At 44.8% G+C, this 16,016-nt stretch overlaps 1 protein-coding gene across 1 annotated transcript in view; it reads left to right on the top strand.

The window, feature by feature from the left end:
* The window catches only part of MOV10L1 (Mov10 like RNA helicase 1), a 104,627-nt gene that overhangs the window by 4,642 nt on the left and 83,969 nt on the right, over positions 1–16,016 (top strand). Inside the window, exons 2-4 of the mRNA XM_075005932.1 lie at positions 1,911–2,095; positions 13,007–13,166; positions 15,048–15,160. Of these exons, the coding sequence (XP_074862033.1) occupies positions 1,911–2,095; positions 13,007–13,166; positions 15,048–15,160 (458 nt within the window). The remainder of the gene's footprint in view (positions 1–1,910; positions 2,096–13,006; positions 13,167–15,047; positions 15,161–16,016) is intronic.

Below are 16,016 nucleotides of genomic sequence, written 5' to 3'. Positions count from 1 at the left end.
ACTTAGAACTGCTTCATAGCTTTCCTACATAACCATTGGGTCATGTGGTCCTTCAGACAAGCATGAAGGTGGCTTACTAAAATGTGGAGCATTGAGAACCTGAAAAATGTTTCAGTGTCTAAAATGAGGGTAATTCAGAAAGGCAGCAAAACCCATCAGTAAGTAACTTTGGATCCTTAAAATAAGCTTAATTTAAGACATTGTTAGTAATAGGTTATCAGATTTGTTTGTTTGAGATACTTTTAACCCCAAGTCTCAAATTGTGGCATAATGATGTTGAGTGGGGCTTCAGTAAAAATCAGAAGGATGGTAAGCCCCAAAAGTGACATTTTTCCTTTATTGTTGTTGCTGGTGGTGTACAAAATTTAAGCCCACTAGGGCTGTTTGCATTTCCAGAGGTGTAGCATAAAATCCAGCCCTTATCTTAAACAAATTTGCTGTTTTACAGCAATACCTTAGATAGATGCTTCTCAAGCAGGGCCACACATGTATACAGAGGTCTTCTAGGAGGTACATCAACTCACTTACATATTTTCCTAGTTTTATAACATGCAACATAAAAAGCACTAGCAAAGTCTGTTCAAACTAAAATTTCATAGGATGACTTGTTTGTACAGATCTATATGTTATACAGTAGGGTCTCAATACTGATTTGTGAATTCAAGTATTCGTGAGCAGTTGCTCCTCCCGGGGCCCCGGGCAGGGAGCAGCTGCCATACAGTGCTGTATTTGTGAAATTCAAGGTTCACAAGGGTTCTCAACACAGAACCCTCACAGATATTGAGACCCTACTTTACACTAAAATGTAAATATAGTAATGTTCCAGTTCATTTATAATTTATAGTAAAAATGACAGTAAGCAATTTTTCACTTAATAGTGTGCTGTGGCACTTTTGTATTTTTATGTGTGACTTTTTTCATCAGCAAGCAGCTCTTAAGTGAGGGGAAAACTTAGGATACACAGGACATTTCAGAATTATGAAAGGGGTACAGTATGGAAATGTTGGGAGGAACTGCTGTGAGCCTTAGATTTTTGGAAGTATTCTTTTAGAATCCAGGTTTATTTATCGCTAGCAGATTTACCCATTATTTTTTTTTAAATGTACATGCTTTATTAAAATTTATTTTTTGAAAATACATTATTTTTATTAAGTTAAATTTTATTTTGGATTTCTTAAAGATGTGTTAAAATAGCTGTTTAATTTTTTCTAGTAGATTTTTAAGTGTGTGGTTGTTTTTTTTTTCCATCCCTGTGAACTCTTGTCATTGGCTGTCCCTTTATATAAAAAAAAAAAAAAAAAGGCTGTCATCAATTTGGTTTCCAATAATGTTGTCTTCTGGTTTCCAAGCCTTAAGCATTGATTTAGCTGGGGCAAAACAGAGCACTGCTCCAAATTTCTCATTTTGATCTCCTTTTCTTTGAGGCATATTGAGAAGCAGTCCTATTTCAGGTTTATCCTATTTTTCTGGCTCATCTTGGTTCAGTCTCTTTCAGCAGTCACTCAGTTTTGAGAACGGTACTTGTTTTAGTGGGTCTTTTTTCTACGTTGGTTTTTGGGGAATTAATCCCATTCCAGGCACATCTCATTTCCTTAGCACAATCAAACTCTTACATTGCTTTAAATTCTGATAAGAGAAATCTGTATATTAAATTTGGTGGTCCTGGCTCTTACTGTTTATAAGGAGTTCTTGATCAAGCAAACTCTCTAAAATATATAGTAGATACTTCCTGTTTGCATTTCTCACACCTTAGACCTTTGAAAATAAATTTTTCGTGTCTCATTGTGGCAGTATTTTGGTTGCATTTGGGAATTGTTTCTGTTATGTGACATTTTTGATAACTGCCATAGCTATATATTTTCATGGGAAAATAGTTTATTTTAATGTCTAAATATATTTCTCAGTTTCAGATGATAAAGAACTAAAAACTGTACAAGGAGTAGTGACGAGGTATTGCCATGATTATGGGATGATAGATGACTTGATTTGCTTCACAAGTGATGCTGTGTTGAGCGGTGTGCCACTGATCCTTGGACAGAAAGTCTTTGCTGTCATTGAAGAGGATAAAACATCTAACGGATTAAAGGCGATTAGGGTAAGATGTGAATGAGTAGTGCACTTTGTCCCAGTTGTTATCAAATGAGCCCAGTGGCATTCATAACTTATCCAGACTAGGTATTGATGATGATCATTTAAATTACCTAATATTTCTTTAAGGTTGAAAAATGTATTTATAAGAATTTCCACGTCTTTGCCTTTCTGTATAAAAATGGGTAAGAAGAAACTTAAATATTTTGAAATAGCTACTGCATAATGGTATTTCATATCGATACACATTAATTTTATGGCCTTACCAACACCATCACATCCAAGTACCTGTAATGGTCGTGGGTCTAATGCATTGCAGAGACAGGTATTGACCAGCCCATGGGCTGGATGCAGCTCACCAAGGTTAATGCCTGGAAGGTCACCAGACACTTTGTTTACCTGCATTTCCTCAGTAACAGAGGTAGCTGTGTTAGCCCGTATTCAAACAGAGCAAAACAGCAGTAATGTAGCACTTTAAAGACTAACAAGCCCATGAAAGCTCATCACCAAATAAATCATTTTGTTAGTCTTTTTAAAATGCTGCATTACTGCTGTTTTTGCGTTTCCTCAGGTACAACTGCTTGAGACTCCATTTGACTGCAGGTCACTGTTCCAGGCCAACAGGAGCTTCAAGCAGCTGTAGCTGCAGAGATGCCGGTCAGTAAGTGTCTGTTGTGGTGTTTTAGGCTTCTTTCCCTCACGTGTTCTAGGATGCAATCCCCTTATTCCCCCAACCAACCCCCTCCCCCACACCTGGTGGTATAGCCCCTTTGTGTATCATTTCTGGTTTCTCTACATGTATGGCTAGGCTTAGGCCCTTCATGGCTTCCTTTCAGACCAGAAAGCTTTCTTAAAATGCTGTTTAATGTCAACAGTAGGAACACAGCGCAAGATAGACAACAGTATTATTTTAAAATCTGCTCTCTAATAATCTGTCTCCTTAAAGCTTATTATCCCCTATGCTTTAGAAGGCCTGACTGCTTCAGTCCTACTTCTCCAGGCAGGCCTGTCTAGGTCTCTCTGTGCCAACCTGTTTTGTTCATCTGTGAACAGCTCATTCCCAACAGTCCCACTTTTTTTTTTTTTTAAAAAAAAAACAAAAACAAAAAAACCTTTTTGTAGTGTCCTTTTGATCTGTTGAAAGCTTTGGTGGTTGTTTTTTTTGTTTGGGGGCCGGGGGGGAAATGTGTAACTCTCCTGAAGCATGCAAGTAATGCTTTCACAGCTTAACAGTTCACGCATTGGTGAAAATTTCCTGGGAGTAAGAAACAGATTACTTATAACAGGCCATTGTGTTGCCCTTCTCAACAGTTTTGCTGTTAAATTAAACCTCCATGTACACACAGTAAACCATTGCAATGAACAGTTACTGAGTACCTATACTGTATCAATAACCAGTTCACATACCTTGCGTAAGTTGTTTCATATCAACTATATGTTGTTCACAGTGCCTCCTGAGATTTAAAAATATAAACTACAATCTGTTGTCATCCCCCTCTCTGTTCCTTTCCAGCCAAAAGGAGAAATAGTTTTTGATAGGTCCTCCACTTACATGTGTGTGGAAGTGAGTGGGCTGAGTGTAAAGAAACGAAGGGAAAGTAAGTACTACATTAGTAACAGAGAAAGCTTTGCTAGTCTATATACTATCGAAACAAAAAAGCAGTAAAGTAGCACTTTAAAGACTAACAAAATAATTTATTAGATGAGCTTTTGTGGAATAGACCCACTTCTTCAGACCATACTCATACCAGAACAGACTCAATATTTAAGGCATAGAGAACCAAAAATTAGTAATCAAGGTTGACAAATCAGAAAAATATTATCAAGGTGAGCAAATCGCAGAGTAAAGTGGGGGGGAATGCCAATATTCTTCTTTTTGAATCTTTCGTTATCACCTATGTCTCACATCCATACAACATGTTGCTGAATACACACGTTTTCAAGACGCCCAGCTTTGTTCTTAAGCTAATTGCTTTGCTTTTCCAGATCTTATCCATTGCCTTCAAACTCTCTCTTGCTTTCGCTATTCTAGTCGATATTTCCTTCTTACAGTCAAGATTATGTTGCTCCCCAGATATGTGAACTTCTCTACATTTGCTACGTCAATACCATCGACACTGATCTTCCTTCCTATTTCCTTATCTCCAAATACCATTGTTTTTGTTTGATCTGTGTTCATAATCAGTCCGTACCACTTGCCTTCTTTGTTTAATACCTGAACCGTTTTTGCTAGCTTCTCCTCGTTTTCCAATGATCATCATCCATGAACCTCAAGTTAATTCTTTTCCCGTGCACAGATATCCCTTCTACCTCTTCCTTGATCTTGTCCATCGCTCTCTCCGAATGTGTGATGAAGATACTTGGTGACATTGGATCTCCTTGTCTCGTAACTCTGTTTTAAACCAACTCCCCACATTTTCTCACCGCTGCCTCCACATTATCATTGATATCCTTCAACAACTATATCAGTCTGCTATCCACTCCGTATGACTCCAGTACTGCCCAAGTCACCTTCTGATCTATACTATCAAATGCCTTTTGAAAATCAATGAAGCAAGTGTATGTGTTTTTGTTCTTTCGTCGAGCTTTCTCCACTATCAGTCTTAGTGCCAATATCTGCTGTATGGTACTTCTATCTTTTTTTCTGAACCTTGCTTGCTCTTCTGCTATATGTTCTTCTATCTGCAATCTTAATCTCTCGGTCAGTAGCAGCAGCAGCAGCACCTTACCTAGATGACTCAGTAGGGCAATCATTCTGTAGTTCTTGGACTCCAATGTGCTTTCTTTCTTGGGTATTTTCACTAGCGCAGATCTTGTCCATTCCTTAGGCACCTTCTCTTTTTTCCATGCAATGTTACATAGTTGGTGTATTTACTGAATCATGCTTTCTCTGCCATATTTGATCATCTCTCCCGTGATCTTATCATTTCCAGGGCTCTTGTCATTCTTTAGTTGTTTCACTGCTTTTTCTACTTCCTTGTTTGAAATATCATTCTTGCTCTTGATGCATGGGGGAGATCTCTTTCAATTCTTCAGTCCGTCTCTCTGAAACGCTTGGGTCCAACTGTGCTTTGTGCAGCGATGGACGAGATGTTGCACCAATTTTATCCCTGTTCATGAGCACTTCTTTGTTCTCATCTTTGATCGCCATCTGCTTTGGTTGCCATTTCCTACTAATATTCCTAATTGTCTTATACACCTCCCTGGTCTTACATTTGCGGTAATACCTCTCGATATCTTCATATTGCCCTTCTAACCATTTCTCCTTATCCTTTCTGGCTGCTTTCCTTACCTCATTGCATTTCATCCTATATTGCTGTTCTGCCATCTCAGAAACATCTCTTCTGATCTTCTATGCTCTGTTCTCTTGAACCAACTTCATTGTCTTCTGGGTATCCACTTCTTCTTCTATGAGTGTCCCCGTGGGTGCTCCACGTTAGGTGTCGGGCTTGCCCCAGCTTCGCAGGTTGGATCTTTCCAGCAGTTTCTGCCGGACCGCACATGCGCCGGCGCACGCCGCTCCCTTGCGCGCTCCCGGCCACATGCGCAATCCGGTCCCCGCCAGTTCCTCTTTAACCGCCATCGGCTGCAGACGGAATCCGCTCAGGCTACGGCCAGAGTCAGCGTATTTAACGTTCTTAAAGTGTTTTAGAGTTTCTTTTTTCAGTCTTTTAGGTTAAGTTAGCTTGTTATTGTTTTCCAAAAAAAAGGGGGAAGGAGTAAAGCTTCCAGTCTTAGTAACAAGCGGAGCACCGGAGGCCCGGCGACATAGGGCCATCAGGCCTCCTGCCGCGGCAGGCTGAGTCAGAGAGGGGAACAGGGACAGAGAAGGTGCTAAGTACCCTATTAACATCTCAAAGACTCACCATAATGTCCTCTTCAAGATTTAAAAAGTGCGAGTCATGTCGCGAAGCAATGCCGGCCTCCGACAGGCACAGTCAGTGTATAAGGTGCCTTGGGGAATTTCATGTCACCCAGAAAGGTTCCTTCTGCGCTAAGCTCACAGCCAGAGCCAGGAAGGACAGGGAGATGCGGCCCAAAATGCTGCTCTTCAACAAGGCCCTCCAGCCAGACGTGCCGGAGCGGCCGCAGCAGGAGGGACGCGCAGGGGCCCATAAAAGGAAAGCTGCCTCCCTCACCCTGTCAGCGCAAAAACAGAGGAAGCTCTCACCAACCCAGTCCCTGCCGGTAGCCACAGTGAGTGGGACGAGTGGAGCGCATAGCTCCCAGCCGCAGTTACAGCTGAGCAGCGGCGGTGGCACGGAGATGCACGTGGCAGAGGCTGAGCCTCCGATAATCAAACAGCCGCCCCGCACTGCGGGCAGAGCAGCGGCCAGGCAAGCGCCGGAACTGGCAGCACCGCAGGCAGCGGCACCGATGACCGGGGAACCGGCGGTGCAGAGCGCGCAGGCACGCGGCCTGCAGGCACTGGGGGAGACCACCCGTGCGGCACGGCAGCGGAGCGTGCCGAGCGCGGTGCACACAACGGGGCCGAGATCCCCGATGCAAAAGGGGGCGGAGCCAGCCCTACAGGGGAGGGGAAAGGCAGCACAGAAAACCCGTCACCGCAGCCCTTCTCCAGACAGGCCTGCAGGGCTGCTCGCTCTGAGCCCTCTGCTCATGCTGCGGACCCCAACAAGAAGGCAGGGGTCACCCCCAGCCTATCCTGAGCCCCCATCCCCGTTCCTACAGCCAGCCTCCCCATGGCTCGGGCCACCTTTGCCCTTTTTGGGCTTTGAACCTTTGGAGTACTACCAAAAGTCAGTCTCTCCAGTATCTCAATTATCCAGACGCTCGCTCCCCCAGGCGCAGGGAGTATGCGCCTCGAGAGTGGTCCAGGTCCCCATCTCAGGAGCAGTGCCTGTGTTGCCATGGTCGCTCCTATCACATGGGGCATAGTCACCATAGGCATACTCCCAGGGAGAGATCCCCCCCAGATGGTTCAATATCCCTGAGGGCAATCGCGGACGGGGACGGAAACGCAGATATCTCAGGGGGAGTTGATTCTGGAACCCTGAGATTTTCCCTCGCAAGTATCTAGCGAGAGGATGTATCGCCGTCAACAGGACCCAGAGGGGTCCAGAGAGGCTTACCCTAGCGGTTCCTCGCTATCCTCCCTTGACGAGGCCATGGCCCCAGGGGACGTCCATCCTCCGGACGATCTCAAACAGTTCCAAGAGCTGTTTAAAAGGGTGGCCTTCACGCAAGGCATCCAAACAGCAGAGGTGCAGGAGAAACACCATAAGCTCCTTAAAAGCCTGAGACCTCCGGCCTCTTCCAAAATAGCTGTTCCGCTTGATGAAGCAATCATGTAGTCTGCCACCACAGTATGGCAGACCCCTGCGTCCACTCCGCCTATAAACAAGAGAGCGGATAAGAAGTACTTCGTCCCGGCGAAGGGCATGGAGTTTCCTGTTCAGCCACCCGCAACCAAATTCTCTGGTGGTGGAATCGTCTCAACAGAGGTCGAAAACTTCTCAGTACAAGACAGGGGGAATGGCCAAAGATGCCAAGAAACTAGAGTTGTTTGGCAGAAAGGTCTACTCCTCCTCTACCCTACTGTTGAGAATGGCGAATTACGCAGTGCATCTAGCGAACCATAATTTTGACAACTACTCCAGGCTGACTTCCCTCATGGACTCGCTTCCAGAGGACAAGAAGCCGGTGCTCAAGGCCATCGTGCAGGAAGGCTACGCAGCCTCGAGGACGGGAGTTCAGATCGCCCTAGATGTAGCGGACACGGCAGCACGCTCAACAGCTACGGCAGTGGTTATGCGCAGGGAGTCCTGGCTCCAAACATCGGGTATCCCGAGGGATTTGCAGGCGAAGATCGTCAATCTCCCCTTTGACACACACAAGCTGTTTGCTGAATCAACCGACTCGGTCCTTCATTCCAGTAAAGATTCAAGGGCTACTCTTAGGACCTTGGGGATTTACACCCCTCCACACAGGAAGAAAAAGTATTACCCTCAGCAAAGATGGTACCAGTATCGACCACAGCGTCCCCAGTACTACAGGGGTTACGAGCAAGGGCGACATCAAGAGCATCAGCAATACAGAACTCCCAGGCGACGTTCCCAACAGAGCTATTAGTCCTCGGGGCAGGGCCAAAGGCCACAAGTTTGACACACAGATCCAGGGCTGCAGCATCACTACCATCGCGCAATGTCATCTGAAGCTATTATTCCACCATTTCCTCCGACCATTCTACTACCAGTGGCAAAGGATCACCACAGACAAATGGGTACTGGAGATCATAGCCATGGGGTATGCGATCCCCTTCCAGTCGCTCCCACCACCACGACCTCCACCCAGGCCCCACCTAAAGGATGCCTCCCACGAAGCGAGACTCAAGCAGGAGGTAGACCATCTCATACTCATAGGGTCAGTGGAAAGAGTGCCGGAGCAACTTCAAGGGAAAGGGTTCTACTCCAGATATTTCCTCACGGGGAAAAAAAGATAGAAGGCTGGAGGCCCATCCTAGATCTTCGGGGCCTCAACCGGTACCTGCGCAAGCAATGCTTTTGGATGATTACAGTTGCCTCTATACTTACGGCACTGGACGATGGAGATTGGTTCGCAGCCCTCAACTTACAGGATGCGTATTTCCACATAACTATCCACCCGGCTCACAGACGCTTTCTCCGGTTTATGGTAGGCAAAGAACATTTTCAATACAAGGTTCTGCCGTTCGGCCTCTCCTCGGCCCCCAGAGTCTTCACCAAGACCTTGGCAGTGGTGTCAGCCTACCTGCACAGACAGGGGGTGTTTATATTCCCATATCTGGACGACTGCCTACTGAAAGGGGCCTCGAAGGAGGAGGTACTTCACATGATACGCGTCACAGCAGGCACGTTCTCTTTGCTCGGCCTGGTCATCAATCTGGCAAAATCAAAGATAGACCCCACACAGGACACAGAGTTCATAGGGGCACGTATATATTCTATCACAGCAAGGGTTTATCTGCCAAAGACATGCTTTCGAGCCATCGGTTCCCTCGTGCAGGTCATCACCTTCAGCCCTACGGTGCCGGTTCTGACGTGCTTACAGCTGCTGGGCCACATGGCAGCAGCGACGTTTGTAGTACAAAACGCCAGGTTACACATGCGCAGCATGCAGCACTGGCTGGCGAGCGTCTACAAACCGGCAGCACGTACCGTTCACAGGGTGGTGTCGCCCACAACAGAGGTGCGCGGATCCCTGCAATGGTGGGTGAACCCCAAGAACATGCTAACAGGGGTGCCCTTTCACCAACTACAAATATCGGTTTTCCTCACTACAGACGCCTCCCACATAGGGTGGGGAGCACACATGGGCGAAGAGGTGACGCAAGGACTGCGTTCCTCCACGGAACAGTCACTGCACATAAATATACTGGAGCTCAGAGCAGTGTTCAACGCCTGCAGACATTTTCGAGACCATATACAAGGCAAAGTAGTCAGGATCAGTACAGACAATACCTCCACCATGTTTTATATAAATCGGCAAGGAGGAGCTCGGTCCCGTGCCTTATGTGCGGAAGCAGTCAGATTGTGGAACTGGTGCATCGCCAACAATATAACCTTGAAAGCCTCATACTCACCAGGCGCTCACAATGTGAAGGCAGACCAGCTGAGCAGGCGCTTCGCACTCACGCACGAGTGGCAGATCCGTTCTGATCTGCTATGACCGATCTTTCACGCATGGGGTTTTCCCCAGATAGACCTGTTCGCCACTCAACACAACAGGAAGTGCCCACAATTCTGCTCCAGGGCAGGACTGGGACAGGGGTCCCTGGGGGACGCATTTGTGATCTCGTGGAGGGGCCCCCTGCTTTACGCATTTCCTCCCACAGTGCTTATCCACAAAGTCTTGCAGAAAGCCAGGAGAGAGGAAGCCCAAATGATCCTAGTAGTCCCAACGTGGGATTGACAGCAATGGTTCCCCTTACTCCTGCGCGTGTCGGACCGTCCACCGATGCCCCTCCCGGTGGCACCGGATCTGCTCACGCAAGCTCAGGGGTCCATAGTGCATCCACACCGCCGAGGCCTACGACTACAGGCATGGTTAATCCATGGCTCAGCTCCCTAGAGAGCACATGTACGGAGAAAGTGCAACAAGTCCTAGAAAGTAGCAGGAGGACTTCCACCAGGAAGACCTACAAGCAGAAATGGACTCGCTTCACTGCATCGTGTTCTATCAAACAGTTAGCCCCCCTTGCTGTGCCTATACCTGTAATATTAGAGTATTTACTGGACCTCAAGAGAGGAGGACTCTCCCTATCCTCGTTAAAGGTCCACCTTGCCGCTATTTCGGCTTTCAGACATGAAGAGGAAGGGCACATGGTGTTCGCCCATCCCATGGTTACCAGGTTCCTCAAAGGGCTGGTAAACCTATACCCCCGTGGAAACCGCTTCCACCTTCATGGAACTTGGACCTGGTGCTTAATGCGCTAACGGGACCACTGTTTGAACCTCTAGCCACGGTTTCCCTCCATCTCCTTACGATAAAGACGACCTTTCTTCTCACAATCACGTCAGCTCGCAGGGTGAGCGAGCTTGCGGCAGTTATGGCAACGCCACCCTGCACAGTATTTTCCAAGGAGGCGATAACCTTACGGCTGCATCCAGCCTTTGTTCCCAAAGTTTCTTCAGAGTTTCATATTAACGAACCTCTAGTTTTACCCTCGTGTTATCCAAAGCCTCGTAACTCTAACAAAGAGGTGTGCCTACACCTCCTGGACGTGAGGAGGGTGCTGGCTTCCTATATAGACAGGACTAAGTCCTTCCGGAAAACGGATAGACTCCTAGTCTCTCTCGCTCCCAAATCAAAAGGAGAAGGTCTCGCTTCGCAGAGAATCTCGAAGCACATCGTATCCTGCATAAAAATGTGCTACGAACTCAAAAAGACTCCTTTACTGGCCCCGCCCAGGGCTCATTCCACTAGGGAGGTGGCAGCATCAACAGCCTTTTTCAAGGGCGTTGCGCTAAAAGACATTTGCAGAGCGGCGACCTGGTCATCCTATGACATCTTTGCCAAACATTACGCCCTTCACAGGGTATTCCAAGAGGATACCAGTCTCTCGACAGCGGTCCTCTCGGGGACAAGCTGCACATAATCCGATTACCCACCTCCTATCTTGGGTTACTGCTGGGTAGTCACCTAATGTGGAGCACCCACGGGGACACTCGTAGAAGAAAGAGAAGTTACTCACCGTAGTAATGGTGGTTCTTTGGTATGTGTCCCCGTGGGTGCTTCACCACCCGCCCATCCTCCCCGCTTTGGATCTCTGTCTAGTGTTTTGCAGGAGCATCCGAGGTGGTTGGTCAAGGAACTGGCAGGGACCGGATCGCATATGTGGCCGGGAGCATGCAAGGGAGCGGCGCGCGCCGGCGCATGCGCGGTCCGGCAGAAACTGCTGGAAAGATCCAACCTGCGGCGCCGGGGCGAGCCCGACACCTAACGTGGAGCACCCACGGGGACACATCCCGAAGAACCACCGTTACTATGGTGAGTAACTTCTCTTTATTGAGCTTTTCTTCTTCTGGAACAGTCTCTGCACAGTTGCCTCTTCTATAACAATGGCTATCCCTGCGACTCTCTTATCTAGGTCTTTCTCGTGGGGATATTCTTAATCTCTTGGAGCACTGTTCTGTATGCATTCCCTGTTTCTTCCTCACATATCTTTGCCACGTCTCTTCTTTTCTTAAGTGGTGTCTTACATTTTCTTTTGAGTTTTATCTTGATGTTTGCAGTCACTAGGCTGTGGTCTGAGTCTATATCAATTGCTTGGAAAGTTCGGCACTGCTGTACTGATGTTATCCATCTTCTTATCAAAATCATATCTATCATGTTCTTGGATTTCCTGTCATTCAATCACCATGTCCTCTTCCTACAGTCCCTTTGTTGGAATTGCGTGTTGCAGATCACCATCTCATGCTCTGTAGCAAACTCTAGCAGTTTCTCACCTTGTTCATTTCTTTCTCCATATCCAAACCTTCCCATGACTCTCTTCCCAGCCTTCACATTCCAGTCTCCTCCGATGATCAACACATCTTTCTTTGGTATCTCCTCCACCATCTTTGTCAAGTCTTTATAGAATAGCTCAATCTCTTCCTCCATACTGTCCAGCATGGGTGCATACACCTGAATGACTGAGATGTTAAATGGTTTTGCTTCGGTGAGCGCAAGAATGATGGTCGTGTGATTCGGTTTGTATAATAATGCTGTTCTGCTAAGAAGGAATCCAACTCCTGCTTCATTTTGTTTCCTGACCAAATGACTTCGCAACCGCATATCTCTCCTGATCCAGTCCAAGTATATCACATCCGTATCTCTCCATCTCCTTCCGAAGTAGCTCTAATTTTCCAGTTGATCAGTGTTTGAATGTTCCATGTTCCAATGGCTAGCATGTGTTAGTTGTAATTTTCTTTCGGTAGCCAACTTATCAACCCAGCCCTGATCGCTCGATTGGTATCGTGGACCTTGTTTATCCAGGCGACGTCAGAGCCGGCAGAGGAGATAAGAATAAGGAGCCCCGTCTGGACAAACCACACGGCGGCGAGCCATGTCAATTTCGAAGTGCCGCGGCTGCCCGCATGCCAATGAGGCGCTGAATGTGTATTTCAGTGCTTCATTGGTAAACTTCGAAATGGCCATTTGCATGGCCATTTCAAAGTTTTTGGCTAGTGTAGGCGTAGCCTTTATGTCCTTCTTAGTGCTAGTCATTCTTCTATATTTTTATCATTTTTTGGAGAAGTGGACACAAGTTGAAGTACTAAAGCAGGTATGTAATCCTGTAAATAGCGGGTTTGGTTGGCTATAAAACACAATGGTATAAAATACTTGAAATACAGTACTTCGCATGAAGCATCTTAAATGTATTTTAAGTTTGCTAACTCAATCAGCTATGGGAATATTGTATTTTTGTGCTCTTTAGGTAGAAGCTCTCTCTGACAAATGGGAAAATTATAGCAGTCCTACTTATGACTCTTCTGAATTAATTCCTAAAATGTTAATTGGCAATATTACATCTGTAACTGAGGATGGTGGATATATTAATCAGACAACTGCTTTTTCCATGGACCGGGTTTGTGAAGGTATGGCTTGGAGGGAATTTGGTGGGTGGGGGGAATCATGACCATGTTCACAACTATATTTTCATGATCTAGAAAGTCTTGTGTTAAATGTCTAGTGCACATTACAAGAATTTGTATTTCAAACTGTACATAATTGTTGTTAGAGTAAAAGTAACTGGAACAAAGAGAGCTATTTTTAATATTTGTAAGTCTGTTGTAAACTGCCCTCTAAGTCACTTTTTCATTAAAAGTGTATTTTTCTTGTTTGAGGTGTAATTGCCTCTCACAGTAGACCTATCCTTTCTCATTCTAAAAATAGAGAAGTTAGTGAAATTAAGAAATCCTTGAAAATAAACATGTTTGATATGTAAAAAGGATTAGCTCCTAACTGATCCAGGATGTCCCCACAGATCTCACTTTAAAACTCAGTTCTCATGCAGGGTTTTACACTGTTTTCGCTGCCCCCACACACATGCACGCCCCCAAAATGGCTGAAACTTGCTGTAGAAAGTCACATCAGGAGGGAATGCAACTGTGTGGCTTCATAATTATCGTATTAAATGTAGACTCTCTCTGTTTCAGGAGCCATTTTGCACTCTTAACTTTACATTTTTTAAATAATGTATATCTAAAAATTAGGATTATTTTTATTTAGATGGACAAGGTTTAGCCAAATTCACAATAAGTAAGTGGTGATCCAGTGTTTCTCCATGTTTTGCTTTATCACAGTGACTTCTAAAGTTTACTATTGAGTGGGAGTAAAGCAGTAACACAAATGAAAGTATTAAGCATGTACAGAAGTAAACATAAATTGTCACAAAAGGGGTGGAAATAGCCAGCTATTCAAGCAACGTGATTGTGTCAACTTAGTGTTCACACTCATGCATGTGTGTGTCAGAGCGTCTCGCCAACATAGCTACTATTCCTTTCAAGAGAGCTTGGATTAGTGAAGCCATCAGAGTGGCACTCTATCTTAAAGTACCTTCAGTAGAGAGCTTACAGTGACGCAGCTGTAAGTTCTCTAGTGTAGCCGTAGCCATAGCCAGGTTTTGATGATTTACCCTTAAACAGTTCCCATAACAGCTTAGCAAATTTGACTGTTCAAATCACAGTTCAGTCACAGATCTTTTCATTGTTTCTATGTCCGCAAAGATTTTTAAATTTTTGAATTAAATGGCATTTAAATTCACTTCCATTGTTCACTGCAACCAACTTGTTAAAAACCCTGTTTTACATACTTGGTAAAACTCAGTAGCTGGTGGTGTTTTTGAAAACAAGTTTTAAAATCCTCTCTTTGGCCAGCTTTCCATAAGCTTCATGCTGCTGCCTGACATGATAGCCTGAACAGTGGAAGTTTCTCCACAGGTTAGTGTGGAAGATTCAAAGCCATCTGTGTAGATACTCTTGTGTAGCTGTACTGACTTCTGAGGACGCATGGATGTAGGCGGTGCCTGCGCAGAACTTATTGCCAGATGAAGATCATCATTTCTGTGTCTACAAAATAGTACTCATTGTAATATGTTAAGAATAAACCTTTGGCTTGAGTACTTGGCAAGTGTGGTTTGTGAATTAACTTCCCCCTTGCCCTGTCTAAAGCGGGTAAGTGTCCAGTGAAGTCTCAGCATGTTCCAACAGTCCATCAGGCAACCAGACACGAAGTCAAGGGCCTGCTCTTTGGAAGAAATGAAAAAGTGTAAATGCTGCAATTCATTGGATCCCATTTTCATGTTACACTTTAATATATAACTGTGCTAGCAAGTGTACTTTAGTGTATCTTAGCAGTAATAGTAACATCCCTTAAATTATGTCAAATCAAAATTCTCTTATAGCAGGAAAAAATTCTTCCACGAAGCTGTGCAAATGTCTTTTTATGGTAACTAGCAAAAATGTCACTTTTTGTAGGCTTCAAACCTTGTAAAGGTGACTGGGTGCAAGCTGAATATGTTATTAACCCAACAACATGGAGCAGTGAAGCAATTTCTGTGAAGCCACTGAGATATAAGCGAGTAGACAAAGTATGTATTTTAAATATTGCTGTTGGCATTTGACAGATGACTATTTCTTCAGGCTGTACTGTAGGAGGGAAAACGGCTGCTTGTCTTAACAGATCTACTATAATATTGATAGTGCCCTTTGATTTAATTTTTCTATGAATTTCTGTGTTTATTGCAGCAGCTGAAAATTGGTGGGAAAACTATATTTTTTTCTGGGTAAATATCTAGGCTTGTGGTGGCAGACAGAATGGTGGAGGGGAAGTATTCAGTAGATTAATGCTTTGAACAGAATTCACTGTTTGCTGCAGGACAACTTAAAACACAGGTTCACTTTTGAGTTTGAACAATCTATCAGTAATCCCTAAATAATACTTTTAATTAGAATCTTTTTTTGAAACCATGATCTGCCAGTAGTTTGAAATGTGTACATGATGGGCGTGAGACTATCTATCAATATGTTCAGAAGTGCATGTATTTGAAAGCTTATGTGCATGCCTATTAGTTATGTGTATCTTCAAGTATAATGCAGAGCCTTATTTTGAGAGGGAGCTTTGCATGAATGCACCAATGCATTATCCTCTCATAGATCTGTACCTCATGCCATATAGTATTTTCCTAGTAAGTTATTTTATATGTTTGATACAAAGCTGTGAGGAAAATGAATAATTTTGTAAAATCCAAGTTTGAGACTTAATACTTCAGGTTTTCCAGATGAATGATAAAATTAACTTCATTCTAATGTAACCCTTCTGTTGGAAGGATTTGGCAGCAACCAGGGCCAGGTTCAACATCTAAGGGTTCCTTTTCATCCATCTCACGCGGAACCGGCTTCAGCCCCCACCCAGCAGCCTGGGAAAGTCATGCACTTGTGGGCACC

This window comes from Carettochelys insculpta, chromosome 1, assembly GCF_033958435.1.
Source record: "Carettochelys insculpta isolate YL-2023 chromosome 1, ASM3395843v1, whole genome shotgun sequence".
Classification (NCBI taxonomy): domain Eukaryota; kingdom Metazoa; phylum Chordata; order Testudines; family Carettochelyidae; genus Carettochelys; species Carettochelys insculpta.
Note: the sequence above shows the minus strand (reverse complement) of the source record. Positions and strands in the feature narration are given on the sequence as shown.